We start from the raw sequence: 17,205 nt of genomic DNA on the forward strand, positions 1-17,205 counted from the left end.
GAAGTAGTGTTTTGATATTAATGTAGGGAAGTTAGTTGTAATGCCACATAAGTGGCGTTTAGGGCATCACATAAAGGTGAATGATGGGCGAATGAGAGCCTTGCTGTAGCACCACAGAAGAAACAGAAGTAGCAGTGCTGGAGATGCGCTGGTTGTGCCAAATGAACGTCAAGGAAGCTATAAGGCACAAAGCTGGCTCCTGATGCCACAAGCAAAACAAAATTAAACGAGAAAATGTCCTTCTCTTTCTTTCCAGTACCAAAATCAAAACCAATTAGGTATTTTTCTTATATTGTAGTAAGGTTTTATATCTTTCCACACTGAAATTGTTGTGCTTGATGCTTGGTTTTTATACCATGTTAGAAACCACCAGAAACACTGACATAATACTGGAGTGATTCAAGCCATTGCATTTATTATTCAGTCTCAAGGGCTTGTTCTTCTTTTAATATAATAAGGGTATGTAGAAGACAGACATACTTTTTTTTGGTTTTGGGGTTTTTTGCCCCAAAATTATTTCAAATGCGTTGAGTGTGGCATGATGTCAGTATATTAAATTTAAACCACAGACAGATTGTTGAAATGAAGTTACATGATATGGCTTTTTCCTCGGGAGGTGCCTTCTGTAAGAATCTCTGAGTCCCCAAAGGAATCAACTTGTTATAAATGAAGTAATACTTCATGTACATGTGAAAAAGTGTTGTTCCTGTTGTCACACGAAACTGATCCATCAGTATGGAACAGCGGAGGCAACAGATGTATTTAATGTTTAGTTAATCTGAGAGTTACAGGTTAGCAGAGTCTGACAGCTGACAGCATCCAGTGCAAAGCCAGCTGTGGGTGATGCTGTCTTGGTTTGCAGAATAAGAGTTTTTCTCTGGTGACTTGGAGCTGTGGGCTTCAAATAAGACAAGCTTTTATAACTTACTGATAGCTGTAACATCCTTCATGCCTTTGGTAGTTCAAATCATAAATTAACTCTGCTATTTATTTTCAGTGAGTTGCTCCCCTTTGTTTAGACCTCTCCCGATGCTAAAGCTAAACAGCAAAAATCTGAGACAGATTTTTGGCAGGAAAATTAAGCAGTCAGACATATTTGTAGTACCAACACCCATAGTTCTAACGGAAAGTTTCACAGTGAGTTCCCCACTACAATTTGGGGAAACCAGTGTGGAACATGATTAGATTGTCTAAAAGTTCAGGTATTTGTCTGAAGTTTTATAGATTTAAAAATGAGCCTATTAATGAAAGACACCTTGTCTTTCTTTTTGAAATATTTATTAATATACCTTGAAATACTTCTGGTCTAGTGAAATGAGAACTTGTTCTTTCCACGTGTTTCAATATTCTGAAGCATACAAAGATAGAAAGTTTTTAAATTTTATTTGTTTGTTTGTTTGTTTTTTGCTCTAAATAAAGGCCTTTTCAAACTAGTGAAGGGTGAAGTTGGTTTCAGGAATCCAGAGCAGCAGATTGCTGGACCTGGGAGCCAAGAAGTGTTCTCTTACGGCTGTGTGTCACTGAACCAGGTTTCACCACACACCTCTTACTGCATGCTTCTGTTTCTTATGGTATTATTTGTCTGCCTTATTTCTTCAAATTATATGTTCCTTGGAGTGGGCACTGTCTTTCACTGTGTGCAAGTAAGATGCCTGCCAGATTAGCCCATTTTTTAAAGCATAGTAACAATTTTATCCTCAAATTTTAAGTGTGTGTGTGTGTAGGATTATAAATAAATATAAATAAGAAGCCAAATTAAGTTAGTTGTATTTCAGATTTTTTTGGTATACATCTGATGTTTTGGTTTAAGTTACTGTAACTCACCAGAAACAATGAGTGTTTTAGCTAATAGGTAGATACTTCTGACTTTTATCTTCTTCTCCCTTCACTTCTGTCTTTACGTTAAAAAATAATTCTTTGTACTTAGCCAAGAGTGTACACTCAGAAAGCAGTAAGGCTAAACTATTTGCTCTGTGCAAGTAGTGTATCAAATTTGTAAGAAGCAGCATACCACTTTACTATAATTTTATTGACTGGATTTCCTGCTGTTTTGCTTGGAGTCGCCTTATTAAAATTCTCTAGTCTACAGGAACTTGTTTGGGCCAGCAGTTTGTTTTGAAATAGCAAACATTAGCCTTAGTAAGGTGATGCACGTATTTCCTGATACACATATTTCCAAAAATAATAATTTACCTAGTCAATTTTATATTCTAAAAAGTTCTTCATAAAATGAAATCAATAAAGCCTTAGTTTTCTTGCTTCTTTTTTACATAAAATCTGACACAGAGTTCTTTGGTTTCTCCTGCCTGATCCTCACCTATATAAATATGACTAGGAAGAATAAATAAGCTTTTGCTTCCCTTGGCTAATTGCTGTGCCTCCTTTGCACTAGAGAAATTTTTTTAATCATAGCTCAAACGTTACTTTATATGCAGTAGTACAGAATATGACATTTCAGTCCCGCTTGTTTCAGTGAGTATTGAACAAGCAGAATATTGAAGAAGTCTTGGCAGTGTTAGGTTTACGGCTGGACTCGGTCGTAAGGATCTTTGCCAGCGTAAATGATTGTACGATTCTAAGCAGTCGCTCTTGGCATTTGGATATTCAGGTACTGCTGAATAAAATAACGTGTTTGTCGGGAGGGAGCTGTGACTGGAAAGATGACAGTAAGCAAGAGGATGAGTTGTCCTGCAAGAGCCAGCACAAGGCATGTGCCTGAAGGGACTGGCCACAGGGTAGGTCTTGGTTCAAAGCGGCTGCTGGTTTTGCAGCTTTAATACGTCCTTATCTAGTGAAGGAAATTGAAAGGTGTTTAAAAATATTATCGCTGTTTCAGATGCTAAGGCAGACTGTTCAAGCCATCGAAGGAACAGACCCCAGAACACATGCCTTTAATGGGGAAATCGGTATCTCTAAAGAGAAATTTCTTTGTCATCTTGTTCCCTAGCTGGCGCAGCTGTTGTTACTAACACAAGTAGCATTTAAGGGGTGTAAATGCATGATAATATGATGGCATAAGTTTCTAATAATGTCAATGTGCCATTGCCTCTCTATAGAGAGAAAAAAAGAAAATTTGTTTGTTTATGGTAACTCTGTAAGAAATTACAACTGCATCCCATGGTTTAGATATATCCATAACACGCTCTGCGAAGGACAGATTGGATCTCTTGAGAGAGCTTCCCTATAGGAACAGAAGGATTTTAGCATCCTGAGAGAGGGGCTTCTCAGCAAGTTTCCAGGTTCTGCCTTAGAACTACAGATTTACAGTATAATATCATTGCGCTTAATCACATACTGTGGTTAACTCTTGATCATGGTAGTGAACCGGCATGAGAGTTTTCTGAGGTGCTACTTACGAGCAGATCCTGTTTGAAGTAGTTGCCCATTTAGTCATACCATTTAGCTGAAATTTAAATTAGAATGAAAAAAAAATCTCTTTTGAATGAGATAGGTGTGATTTAACTGAGATTTTAGCATGCAGAAAAAAAAATTACATGGTATAGTTCATCTGTGAGAGAGACGTCCAGTAGATTGCCTAGAACAAACTGAAATACGGCAGAATCCAAATGTCAAAACACAACAAAACAGTAGAGGAAAAAACAATAAATAATATCCACCTGATTTCAGTATTACAACACTTTAAAATGTTCTTAGTGAAGGAGATGTCAGCATATGAAAGGACCTGAATGTACAGGTGAACGGTGCGGGCTAATCATAAGCAAAGCTGTGAGCAGGGATGGAGAGACAAGTACGATTTTTATTGAATCACTTGTGCTGGCAAAGCACAGTGCATGCTCTGTTTTGTGATTCCTGTGCTCAAAATGAAGGTCTGCCCTGTGCTCAACTCTGAAAGAGTTTCTTGTGTAGGACTTGTATTTCCTAGTTCCATTTGAATTAGTTGGTAGGGAAAAAAAGGTGTTCTTTGCTTGAGATTGTAAAGTTGGGGGTGTTTATGTTCCTTTTATCAAGTCACTCCAAAAAGACAATGCTAAAAAGTGTAAGTAAATTTTTAATAAGAAAAATTGTATTTTGAGTGCTTATGACTGTCTGCTAGCTTGGTTATGTCGTACTCTACAGCTCACTTCTGAAAAGAAAGACTAGCAGTCTTAGCATAAATTACATAGTTATACATTCAAATTATTAAGTAATTAGAGGAATATAAAGGCTCTGTACAGCTACAGCTTTGCCATATGGTCACAGGACTGGGAGACATTCAAACCTAAAGGTTTGCTGCAGATTAATTTTACAAACCTTGAGCAAGTCATTAGTCTCCAAGTTCATAAAGAGAGTTACTTGCTTCTTAACTCAGCCAGCTGTTCCGCTGATTAATAAGATAATACAGTTAAAAATACTCTTAATGCTAATAAATTACAGTATTTCAGATTCCCATCAGAGTTGAATAGACTGTTGGTGTTATCTTTTTGTGTTTTAGACTGACAAAAATTATCTTTTCATGCATAAGAAGACCAGAATGAACTCTAGTGATGATCTAAACAGATTTCCTCTGTATCAGTGCCTAGGAAGTTAACTGCATTGATTTCATCAGCCTGTGTTGTTGGTTAAAGAGTTCTTAACCCTCCTACGCTCCTCCTTTGTGATCTATTCATCTGATTTGAGCAGATACTTTTGCTTTGCTAGTAGTAACACTGTAGTATGACTAAAGAAGTGTTGCATGCAGTACTAGGTTTGGGGGTTTGTTGTTTATGTATAGCCATACTTGGTGACAGCTAAGCTCCTGAAAAGGTATTGGAACTTTTTTTTTTTTTTTAAAACTTAGAATCAACTCTCTACCTAAATAAACTTTCTTCTGTAGCTGGACTTGAAGGTGTGGTAAGTTTAAGACAAAGCAGTCTTCCATTTATTCTGGCAGAATAGTTGAATAAATTTTAGACAATAAATCATAAAGGCAAAGTTTGAAATGCAGAAGGCGAGTTGGACCGAGTGTCAAAGGGCATCAGGACCCGTACATGATGAATTTAAAACACCGTTGTCGTTTCAATGTGCCCTTCATACGAAATAGGTTATCCAGATTCCAGTCAGCCTACCCATGTATCAGTGTAAGAGTGAACAGCATTTCAGCATTTCAAGCTTAAATTAGCTTTGTAGCCTGAGCAGACAGGTCAAGAGTTGAAACATCTCTTCCCTTTTGTGCATTGCTTCCAGTGGCTCTTAAACCTGTTTTTCTGTTTCAGTACAGAGTATTGGATTCCCTTACTCTCATTTCAATACCTTTTCATTAGCCTCTTAAAATAGCTGTAGCATTTTTTTCTTTTCTTTCATACTATATCTAAAGTTTTTTATGAATGTTACCTCAGGTTTGTGTTAGAATGATGGTGCTGAAAATTGTACGATGAGATGTTTGAGCAACCTGGTCAGGTGGAAGGTGTCCTTGCCCATGGCAGGGAGGTTGGAACTAGGTATCTGTACGATCCCTTCCAACCCAAACCATTCTATGATGCTATGTCAGGAAGATAAGTCCCTAGGATTGCAGTGATGTGATATGCATGGAAATGCTGATACACTAATTTATTCGACAATTTTGCCCTCTCCTTGCACCTCTTTTAATATTTCGCATTGAATCTGATAGATGTTCTGTCGTTTTCAGTGACATGTACATTTTCACAATTGATGAATGATTTTTGTTTGTTTAATCACCCCAGCAGTTTTTATAATGGTGCTTCTTTGTTGTTTAGGATACAATGATAAATCTCACCCACTTGATTTTACTTTGGATTAAAATTGCCATCTTAGCAAAGCATGGGTTGTACATAGTAGTGCGTTATCCATTAGATTTGCATGCGTGAAATTCAATATGCAGCCTTCAGCTTGGACTGTGATTGAACACACTTAATAAACCTTTAAAAAAATTCTGCACATTGTCGTTCAAAATCTGGCCACTAAAAATTGCACAGCTGCATATAACATGGTGCTTTTGTGTAAATATAGCTGTTTTGGTGGTCCATAGGTTTCCAGAATCTATGAAAAGTGTGAAGTTATTTTTATTAAAAAGTAATTCTTCTTCTCCGCCCTTCCTCCACTCCTCCCACCACTCACTGGTATGCTGTACTGGTATGCTGCCTCTGCACTACTTGGGGTTCTCTTTCAACACCTGTACCTCCAGCCAGTATAATTCAAGGTGGCTGGACCTCATTCTTGAGTTTCGACTGTGAAGGACTGCCAGCAGCAGGATGCAGGTCTTTTAGTTGCTTGGCTTTTTAAACCACCTCTCACATTTCCTGAGGTAAAGGAGAGAGGGAAAAGAGGAAAGCAGAGAGGAGCGAACAGATCACAGGAGAAATAAAAGGAGCAGCTATCCTCAGGTTCTTAGTGTTGTCTTGTGTCCTTCCTTCTCACTTTGTGAAATCAGTTGTGGCTTCTTTGTATTTTCTCCTCAAAAATCTCTCCTCCTAAGAAGCGTTTTGCCAATTAAATGCAGTAGGGTGACTAGGAAAGGGGGGACAGTGAGGACAGTACCATGGGGTGTTTGCTCAGAGATCACTGGAGAACTAGAATATCAATTGGCAAGACAGATCTGCACTGGGCATAAAACTCCAGTGGCAGATTTCAGGTCATAAAATATGTCAGTGTTGTATTTCAGTGGGACAGAGAAACTGTGTTTTCCTTTGTTCTATGTAACCCTGTTATGTGGAATACTTGTTTTGTGTTAAGTTCTTTTTAAGGGTCCAGAAAGTTGATACGTCTATGTTTAAGTTTGATGACTGCCAACTGAATCGGAATTTAGCTATAGCACAGTCTAGTAGAACTTAGATGGGGAGTTTGCAAAAGTGGGTTACACTTCTGGGATAGACAATGTTCTTTGCGTTGGCAATGGATGGCATATGTAGTTGGCAAAAGCTGACTTTTTAATAGATTCTAGTCTCACTTTTAAGACTTGAAATAAGAATAACTTTGCTATAGAAAGGAATTTGAAGGGAAGTACCAAATATTCTTTAGAGCTTCAACAACATTCTTATAACCATTTGCGTATACGGAACTGTAATGTAAACCTTTACTTTTATGTTCGTTCATTGTAGATGTTCTCTCCAGTCTCTTTTCTTTTATTTCCAAATAATTTGTTTCTGTTTTTCTCTTTCCTTTTCTTGCCTCTTTGTAAAGGAGTCAATCACTGTCAGCATAAAGTAAAGAAAGCTAGACGCTTTCTCCCTTTCGTCTTCTGTTCCCATGAGCCGCCACCTAAGGGTACTGCACTGCTCTTTGTATAGGCTGCCTTATTAACCCAAAAGCTGAATATACTAACTCGTTTACAGTTGTTAAACTACTTTAGCCTCAGGTAAACAGAGTTCCAAGAATCATTTCATTAAATTTCTGCAACCTCTTTCCTCCTATTGAATTGGATTTTCATGCAGTGTCACAAGCTTACTGGTCCCCATTTTTATGGGGGACTGGTTTTTAAGCATCATATGTTACAATGACAAACACATTACTAATTTCATTTGTATAGCTATGCAGCCCCTATATACCCATGGGGTTGTTGGTTAATATATTTTTGCTTCATTCTTGGACCCCTGATACAGCATGCTTATGAATGAAATAGAATAGCAACAATAAGCATCAGCTAAGATCACTTTTAATTAAATATTGATTACAGCGATGCTTTTGGGTGCGTACTGGTTCAGCACTTGGTCTGGACCAGTTTGGCTTTGTTAGGGGTAAGAAGAATTGCAGTAATAAGTGCGTTACTTTTACAACATTAATGTGCATATTCCTTTTATTTATAAATAATGTTTAAAGTGCATCAGCTTGTGCTGTGGGTATTGGTGTGCAATAGGGCCTCTACAGTACATGTGGAGTATGATGCTCGTTTGAACATCTTCCCCGTAGAGTTGCTTCGTTTGCCACTCATTTAAATATCAGCTTTGTATAATTGCAATATGCTTGTGTGTAATTAATACTTAGATGGCTCCATTTCTTACTTGTGTCTTTGTGATAGCACAGGAGTGCATTTCCTTTGAAAGGGTCAACACCAACTCCTCTTTTCCAAAGTCATAAGTGTATGTGCAAAGTCAAATTGAACTGACTCATCTGACTATAGATCTATTTTGTAGTGAAGTATTGAATAAAACCAGGAATTTACATTTCTTAACAATGCTTTAAAATAACTAGTTCTACTCCCAAATTTAATTTTTGTGTAAATTTGTGTTTGAGAGTCATTAACTCTGTTTCATCATACAAGCTTCTTAGAACCTATCTTTGTTCCTTGGGTTTTAGGTGAGAAGTCTTAAATTCTGCTACTTTTCTGATTTCTCTTGAGTCAGGTATATAAGATAACTACAGTCTGAATACTTTGGATTACTCATGAATTTAATAGTCTATTTTCCCCTCCCCCTTCTCTGTCCCTTCTCTCTCCCCCTCTTTTTCTCTCTCCTTGCATGCCACCTGGATCTGCAGATGAAATTAGTGGGGACGGTAATATGTTTTCTAGTCTGTGTGTTACTAACGTGCAATATGCAACTCTTATATCCATATATATATATATATATATCACTTAATGCCCATTTCAGTAATAAAGTTTATATGGATTTTAGTATTAAAAAGCAGTCTGCTTTGGACACTAGCCAATAAATATTGTGCTTTACAGGCTGTGCTACTAACACTTTCTGCTAAACTGGAATTGAAAAATGAAAAACTATTTCAAACACACAGGGATGTGGTATTGCATGCGTTTGCAACGAGAGTTCTGGCATGATGCAAAGAAGGTTTATAGGTTTGCAAGAGGGTCCATTCAGTCTGATTGAAATGGTTGTGTCAGAATTTTTTTGGTCAGTGAGTGAGATCAATGGATGTAACGCATGAGAAATGAGGCTACTAAGTGAGGCTTTAAAGGCATGGCAGCATCAAAGTGCTGTGTAGTCCACTACTGCTCCTTGCATAAAAAGAAGCTGTAGAAGATAGATTAATGTCAATTGAATACATGGAATATTAATGAGGTTTCAGCCACTCGAACTGCTAATTTTAAAGACAGATTTTAATGTTTTTCTTCAACACTTTGAAACTTATTACAAAATATTTAACTTCTCCAGACTTTATAAGTCTTTTTTTCTAGAAAATATTGACTTGCTGTCCTTTGAAAATAAATTGGGGTTTGTTTTTATTTTTTTAAAAGAGATTTTCAGCTATTTTTCTAAAGGATTCCATCTGATGTTGGGAAAAATCAAACTGCTACTATTGATAGTGTATGTATCTTTATTCTTATAAGTAGGAGACACTAAAAGGGCATAAAAAGCAGTATGCAAAGGAAGGCGATAAGAAGAAATAGAGATGACATCTTGTGGCCTTCCTCTCAGTAAAATGTAAAGGGGGTGTATAACTTCATTTCCTTTCTCTCCTTCAGATATAAATCAAAGATGACATTACCCCAGTTTTCTTTCTTTTCTTAAACGTTAAAAACTGAAAGAAAGTTTTTTCTGTCTTAAATTCAGAAATTGTTTTTCAGATACTAACCCTATATAGCTATTTATTGGTGCTTATCATCTTTTATAAATTACAGGTTCTGATAAACGGGAAAAGATCATAAAAAGGGAAATTTCAAACAGGTGGTTAAGATCATGAATTAGATATTACAGATTTAATATCCTGGGATGTTTTTTCTCTACTGTTTAATAAATGCATTCAGATTTAGTAAAGTGCAAATTGGCTCATTCACCTATACCACCAACAGTGTATCTTTGTCCTGAAGAGACCTATTCATTTTTCCATCTAGAGCAATCTGGGGTTGGCCAACAGATGAAAAGGTTCAGTGTTGGTTTTAAAATGTGTGAGAGCGCAGCAGTAATGAGCCCTATTTTTAAATATTAGTTTTTCTAGACTTTAAGAGAGATGCGACAGAACATCTCCTTGAGTGCTGCTTGGTTGTGAGTTTTTAGCTCCTGAGACTGCTATAGCACATCCTTCTTCATAAAGCAGCCTGGAGAGCCTCGCCCAGCTGAGTTTTGCTTTAGACTCCATGCGTTAGATCCCGTGTTCTGGAATATCTCTTAGCAGACATAGTCACAGTCTTGGCAAACTTCATAGTAGTCTCATGCTATATGACTCTAATCGTGGGGTAAAGACTGCACATGAGGGAGGCCAGTTACCTGTGCTGCAGAACACTTTGAGCACATCACTGTTAATGCCTTGATTGAATTTTCCTCTAATTCCCAGAAACAATGCCAGACATGTATAAGAACTATTTTCTGAATTCTTATTATGTATTCCTCTCCAGAATGTTAATGTGTAACACAAAATATTTGTTTAGTTAATTGCATACATTTAATTAATTTGGCTTGGCTACTGAAGACCATTCTAGTTTCAGGACAGTTTTGGGCAATGTATCAAAACCATGTGAAGTGCTTTGTGGTGTTCTGATAATGCTTTTATTATGAATTAACTTCATTAATTTAGAATAGAGAGGTGAACAGGCCAAACCATTTATCACATTTTATAAGCACTGTTCCATAATGTAGTGTAACATGTTTTGTTCTTTTAAAAACCACTGTGGCACCAGTTCTAGTTTTCAGACTTTTTAAGTTCTTCTTAAAGATGTTTATAATACCTTTCATTCAGTCCGTTTTTGTACATAGATGAAGAACTTTCTGGTATCCTCAAATGTTAGCTTGTAACAGTAGTCAATACATACCACTCTTAATTAAAACTAAAAACCTCTTACCACAACATTACAAGGAAGCAGTGATTTATCCCCATCACATGGGTGTCACACTAATGATTTCTTTCAAACGGATGCTTATTTTTTAGATCAAATGGGTTTATTTTCTGCAAAAACATTAGTTGATAATGTAGGGAGGAAAAAAGATACCAAGAAAGAGATTAGTGCCTCTGGAGTATGCTGCCTGTTTAGAATTGTGCACTGTCTTTATAATTAATTGAATATTCATTATGTGACTCTGTGTTGCTGTGTCCTAAATAGAAATTGCCTAGCAAAAATTTAAATGACATAGAATGTCCTGATACTGTTTTTACAAGACACGGTATATTCCTACAGGAGTTGGAAAGAACAATAGCTTTAATTTTATTTAAGTAGTACGAAATTAAGATCATAAAACTACATTTACTCACTGACGTGTGTTGAACTGCAAAGGTTGTAGGCAACCTGTAGTTTCCTAATTGTTGAATATTCAGGTTTGATGAAAATGAAGCCTCTTGTTTATGTACACGTGTAATATTTATGAGACTTGCTCTGGTTTCAGAGTTGGTCTTAGTTAGTTGAACTGGGGGCTGCTGCCAAAAGGGATCATCCCATCCTTTCCGTTCCCACTGTGGCTTTGTCCCATTCACCACTGAGAAACCATACCTCTGGAGATGATGCCAGGGAGTTGTAGGGATATTCATATGCTCCAGGGCAGATGGGGAAAAAGTGGGAGTAAATCATGCCTTTCAGAGGTGGCCCAGTATGTGATCACCTGAAACCAACCATGAAAACCGCATGCTGGATTTGAAATTACTCAATTTTGAGACCATCTCTGTGCATTTAAAGTTAGTGAGCAGAATTTAACAGTCTTGCAGTGAATATTTATCTCACTGCTGTGGAGTGGGTTTGTAACCCTTGGAGGAATTTATCTGACATTTAGGAAATGACCTACACACACTGGAAGTTCTTCAGAACAACAGAAGGACCTTCTGATATGACTTCACACCATTTAAACCCTTTTGAGAACAGATGATATGAAAGTTGTAAGTTCTAAACAGAGGAAGAAATACACTGTCATTTTTCTGAAAATTTTGAGCACTTGTTTTCAAACACTGTCCATGAGATGTTGATCTTGATAGCAAAACTGGCGGTGAATTTCCACTAAACAAGGAGAACTGAGACCAGTGCAAGAAAAATGGGTGTAAGGTGAGGGTGTGACTTAAAAGATCTTTATGCTCTATGGAAAGCAACTGACCTTGCCCTACTGACAGTAGGTAGATGCTGCCCTGGAACATCTTTGCTGTCTGTTCTGCCTGTTTGACATAAACTAGCAAACTATTATTCACGCTTTATTGAAGGTAAAGCAATTTAATCCATTAATAATGTTTTCTCCTTAGTGCAGTGGAATTTGCTGTTAAAAAGATTTTCTTTTTAAGGCAACAGTTTAGATGAGTTTCAATTACAGAACTTGAACTTCTTGGAATACAAATGAATCTTCCTTTTATTCCTTGTTGAATGCATCTGTGTGACGTATTATAATTGGGACTGAGGTCATTATCATACCATCAATTATGCACGAGCAAGTTTTATTCATGCTATTGTAAATGCATCCCAACAATGTTGAAGTCGGGGGTTGTGACGTACCAACCCTGATAAATTGGAGATATCGTTCTGGAGAATTGTTTTCATCTGCTTTTCCCCGAAACTCTTCAATTCCTCCCGTTACAGAGACAGATGACTATGCAGAGATTATAGATGAAGAAGACACTTATACAATGCCATCAAGTAAGTATGGTATTTAACTTGGGAACTTTTCTGTCCAAAAGCTTCTTTGGTTTAGCAGGGACTGAATGTTGTATTGCAGCCTTAAGTAACATGTGTGGCAAGAAAATACTCCTTGTGATGTTTTTCAAGTTCAGGTTTTGAAGCACATAAAACCGGATTTCGTTTTGCTGCCATGAGTGACTTCACAGAGGAATTCCTTTTATGTCCCAAAATGTAGAATTTTTGATTGTGATGCTGAACACAATGCTTAAAGACAGAATGGATAAGATTTCTGTGATAAGAGCAAAGATTTTGGAAAGCTTCTGCGTATAGCTGTCTTAACTGTCTCTAACCCTTGCTCTATGACAGACTTGCTGCTCTTGAATGCCTTGATAGAGGAAAGTCATCTGTACCACATGCAATTTTGTTAAAAGATGAAAGACTTCAGGAACAAAATTAAAAATTCAAAGTTCTTGTGAGTCTTCATCTTTGAAGTGAAAAAAAATTATGTATTAGCCACCACAAGGATTTTGTCTTATGGCACATGTGAATTATAATATAATTTTGAAGTGTCATGGCTAAGTAATTTAACTTGAAAGTCTAGTATTCTGATTTTAAAAGTTGTGTCTGCAAAATGATAGTTGCGTTTTGACAATCAAGGATTTCTCTAGAAGTAGACAAACAGTTGATATGCAGATGTGCAAAAATGTCGGGTTTGGTTAGTGTAAGAATGGGGGGAGACTGGTGCTAAACTGGTGCCTTGTTCTGCTGAAGAACCATGAATGTATGTAAGGATTTCTAGAGTTCACCATGTGGCAGGATTGTTTTGTGATCATTTCAGTGTTTACAACATAGTTTCCACTACTGTGGAAAATATTTGAAAAGCAAGAATATATGTTTTGAACAACACATGTATTTGAACATAAATACTTGAAAAGCAAGAATATATGTTTTGAACAACACATATATTTGAACATAAATACTTGAAAAGCAAGAATATATGTTTTCCAGAAATAAACAATGTGTTTTGAATGTCTTGCAGTAAGTCACTACATGATTCCACTAAAATAATTGCAGGATCAAAAAAGTACTGTGATAAATTATATCCTTTATTTTTGTTAACATATTAACTTTGTGTGATTTCCTTCCCCCCATCTTTTCATTTAAATTCTCATTGAAGTAATTACTTGTGGGCCCAGCCCTGGATGATGCTGAATGCTTAAGTATGCCTTCGATTCAAAGCCCATGAGATGGGCTATTGAAGTGAAATTCATTAAGTACTTTGCTGTATTGAAGTGGACTCAAGTGTTCAGCTCTCTCAGGACTGAGTCAGTAAAGATCACAAGAACAGACCTGTGACTTCTGCTAATGTAAACTTAAAATTGCATCAGTATATTTCTTCATTTTTTAAAACAATGTTAAAAAATGTTTGTCCTTGTCTTGATTTTAAGAAGCTATATCTAAGTAAGCATTTGATTTTTCTCTTAATTGCACTGCAGAAAGCTATGGAATAGATGAAGGTAACAGGAGACCCTTTACCCATCCCTGTATGCTTGCAATTTGGAATGATGTGGAATTTTTAAGTTTACTATTCAGTTTCATTAATAAACATTATTTATTTGTAGTTAAACCAGTTAGCTTTGGGATTTTAAAGAGGAAAATGCAGCACTTAAAAAAAGAAATGAAAAAGACATTTATCACACTGTTATCCAGCTCTAGATGACGTTATTTCTGTAGTGCTAACAAAATCATCAGTCATGAAGTCCTAAGCTGGTTGATTTTTTTTTTCTGCTGAATAATACAAGTAGAGGTGAAAACATATACTGTACATGCTTTTCTACTATTCCTGAAATATTTTTCCATGTTTGCTAGAAATTAAATTGCAAATGAAGTAATTCAATTGCAATTGATTAAATGCTTTGCTGAACTACTGAGCCATTTTTATCAGTAATATTCTCAGTCTGTTAAACAACCAACTTAACAAAATTGCATAAGTCCACAAAACATAGCAATTTTACTTCAATTACACACTGATAGAGGTCTAGTGCACTCAAAATTTTGCTCTTTCATTTTATCTGTATTTGCTCTGCTCTTGTTTCTGTATTCTTTTTCTTGCAGTTACCTCTTTAAAAATTCTCCGGGCTCGTTTGATGGTTTTGAAATCTTAAATACCACATAGTGGAATTCTCTTAAAAAACAGATGTGTGCTAAGGATGTATTTAATACCATTGGTAGACTGGATATTAGACTAGATATTAGGAAGAATTTCTTTACAGAGAGAGTGGTCAAGCATTGGACCAGGCTGCCCAGGGAGGTGGTGGAGTCACCATCACTGGAAGTGTTCAAAAAACACGTGGATGTGGTGCTTCAGGACATGGTTTAGTGGGCATGGTGGTGTTGGGTTGATGGTTGGACTTGATGATCTTAAAGGTCTTTTCCAACCTTAATGATTCTGTGGTATTGCCCTAGGCTATTTGTGTTCTTTGTCTTTTACTAGGTATTATTAAGAAGGATTCAATTACGTCTATTGAAAATATTCAATTACGTCTGCATTGAATTAAATAATGCATAGTAGTTAATTCAGCAAATTAGATTTCACAATTCCTTTTTCATTGCTTTGAATCAAACGTTTGTTTAAAGAGGTTTCCACTGTGTGTATACAGCATTTGTATAGGTTGGTGTGCAGCAAATGTTAATCCTGCCTATTCATATCTGAGACATTTGAATGACTTACTTTGGGTTTCTTATCTTATGGATTATTTCTTTGCCCTTCTTCAGAAATTTGATATTTTAAGTGCATTATATTCTTATAGCCAGAGATTATGAAATTCAAAGGGAGAGAATTGAACTGGGGCGCTGCATTGGTGAAGGACAGTTTGGAGATGTACACCAAGGAGTTTACATGAGTCCGGTAAGCCTCACTTCTGAAATAAAAACAAACAAACAATAAAACCTTTCTACTTGAAAAATAAAATAAAAAATAAATTTATTCCTTAGATGCCTTGGTCTGAGTCTTCCAGAACAAATAAAAATTGACTTTCTGATATATTTTGCAGAGTAATCAGCATGTAGACAGTATTTCTCATGTTTCAACTAAGTGCTGAAAGGACTGAAGGAATTTTAGTCTGTTATGCTGGAAGGGCAGTAGCCTACAGCAGAGCAACAGTAATGTTACATAACTGTGTTGCTCCTGTGAGCATCTCACTATACCTCTCGCAAAGAAGCTTGCATGTTAATAAAGTTACTACTTTTTCCTGAAAGGAAAGTTACAAAATACTTGGGCCCTGATCCAGCAAAACCCCAATGCACAAGAGTCACCTCAGTGAAACGAGTGAGGTTGTCAGGACTTGTGTAATTTAGACTGGTGTTTATGTGTTTTTCTAAACTGCAGCCACAAAGATTAAGATGGCAATTTAAATGGATGAAAAATTAAGTTTGTGGAAAAAAAGGCAAGAGAAAGCTGGGAAATTATTTAATGTCAACCAATTTCAAGCTTATAATAAACTAATTCTGGAAGTGTACAATGAAGATTTGTTTCTCATTTGAAGAAATCAAGTGTCTGAATTTTCGATAGATGAAGTAATATTTCATGTGGACAACAATCTAGTTCTAACTTCAGAAACACCATTTCCCAGAAACGTCTAGTTAGCGTCCTGGGCTCAGTGGGTTAAATAAATAAATCTTTAATGCAATATTTAAGTAAATAAATAAGGATGAACATTATATATTTCAGAGAGGTTTGAAGCCTGTTCCGATATCTTCATTTAGAAAAGCAGTTCTGATATACTTTGCATTAAGGGAGATCCTTATTTTTCATTTAATCCTGTCCAAGTTAACAGGAGTAATGTTTCACTGAACTTGGGGCACAGTGGATAAATCTAGTGCTCTGTAAAACCAATTTAAAGACCCATTTTCTTAGGGACTATTGTTTTGAAATGCCGTCTCTCTCTGTTCTTTTTCTTGAATTGGAAAACAGCTTTTGTCCAGTCATCCTGTGTCTAGTATGACTTTTTAAAATGGATTTTAAAACCTGATGATTACTTTTATTAATAAAATTTTATGCTACCTTTAAGACACTTGAATATGTGAAGGGAAAACAGAAAGGTATTATCATTAAATTTTAATGTACTAGTCACAGAGTGTAACTTAAACTTCTGGAAGAAATCCTACAATAGTTAAAGATTAGTTACAATAATGTGATAGTGTTTCCATCCTTGTGTATATGCAGCTTGCATGCAAAAACATAGGAGAGATTTCTGGTTTAGTGTTCTGCTAGCTCAAATTTGAATCTGAAAAATCTCATTTATCCCTCTTTGCTGCACTTGTAAAGTTTTTGTTCTAGTGACTGTGCAGCATCCACCTTTTCTCAAATGCTGCTTACTACTAGGTGTTCCTGCTATACCACAACCAGCCTGTATAGGGTACTGAATGGAAAATACATGTATACATACAGGATGCTATTGCTTAGATGTATGCAATTCAAATAAGACTGTCTTTAAAGGCTGATTTACTGTGGGATTAATCCAAAAGTGTGATTTAAAACAGCGTTTGCTGCTCAGTACACAAACTGTTGCCAGTCTGATATATCCTTACTGTTTTATTTCCTTATCCAAAACCAACGTCAGCTAAACCCTGGTATCGGGCCTTTTCCTATATTCATTTTGCAAAATGTCTGGAGTCTTTGCCGGTTGCAGACACTGAAACTTTCTTTTGATGCCAATATTATGGTTATGGGCTGTTTCAAAACTCTTATCTGTAACAACCGGTTACACTTGGTCTGGCTGGCCTCCGGAGGG

At 36.4% G+C, this 17,205-nt stretch overlaps 1 protein-coding gene across 29 annotated transcripts in view; it reads left to right on the forward strand.

Moving 5' to 3' along the window:
• PTK2 (protein tyrosine kinase 2) overlaps positions 1-17,205 on the forward strand; it is a gene marked incomplete at both ends in the record, with an annotated part of 166,960 nt that overhangs the window by 97,504 nt on the left and 52,251 nt on the right. For 9 of the 29 annotated variants that reach the window (XM_081996585.1, XM_081996587.1, XM_081996576.1 and 6 more), the window contains 4 exons: positions 8,410-8,427; positions 12,374-12,430; positions 13,909-13,929; positions 15,223-15,320. In XM_081996585.1, coding sequence (XP_081852711.1) covers positions 8,410-8,427; positions 12,374-12,430; positions 13,909-13,929; positions 15,223-15,320 — 194 coding nt within the window. Of the gene's footprint in view, positions 1-7,116; positions 7,201-8,409; positions 8,428-12,373; positions 12,431-13,908; positions 13,930-15,222; positions 15,321-17,205 lie in introns of all 29 variants that reach the window. The other 20 variants (XM_081996574.1, XM_081996586.1, XM_081996588.1 and 17 more) reach the window with 5 other exon arrangements.

Source organism: Phaethon aethereus (assembly GCF_964289735.1).
Source record: "Phaethon aethereus genome assembly, chromosome: 2".
Lineage (NCBI taxonomy): Eukaryota > Metazoa > Chordata > Aves > Phaethontiformes > Phaethontidae > Phaethon > Phaethon aethereus.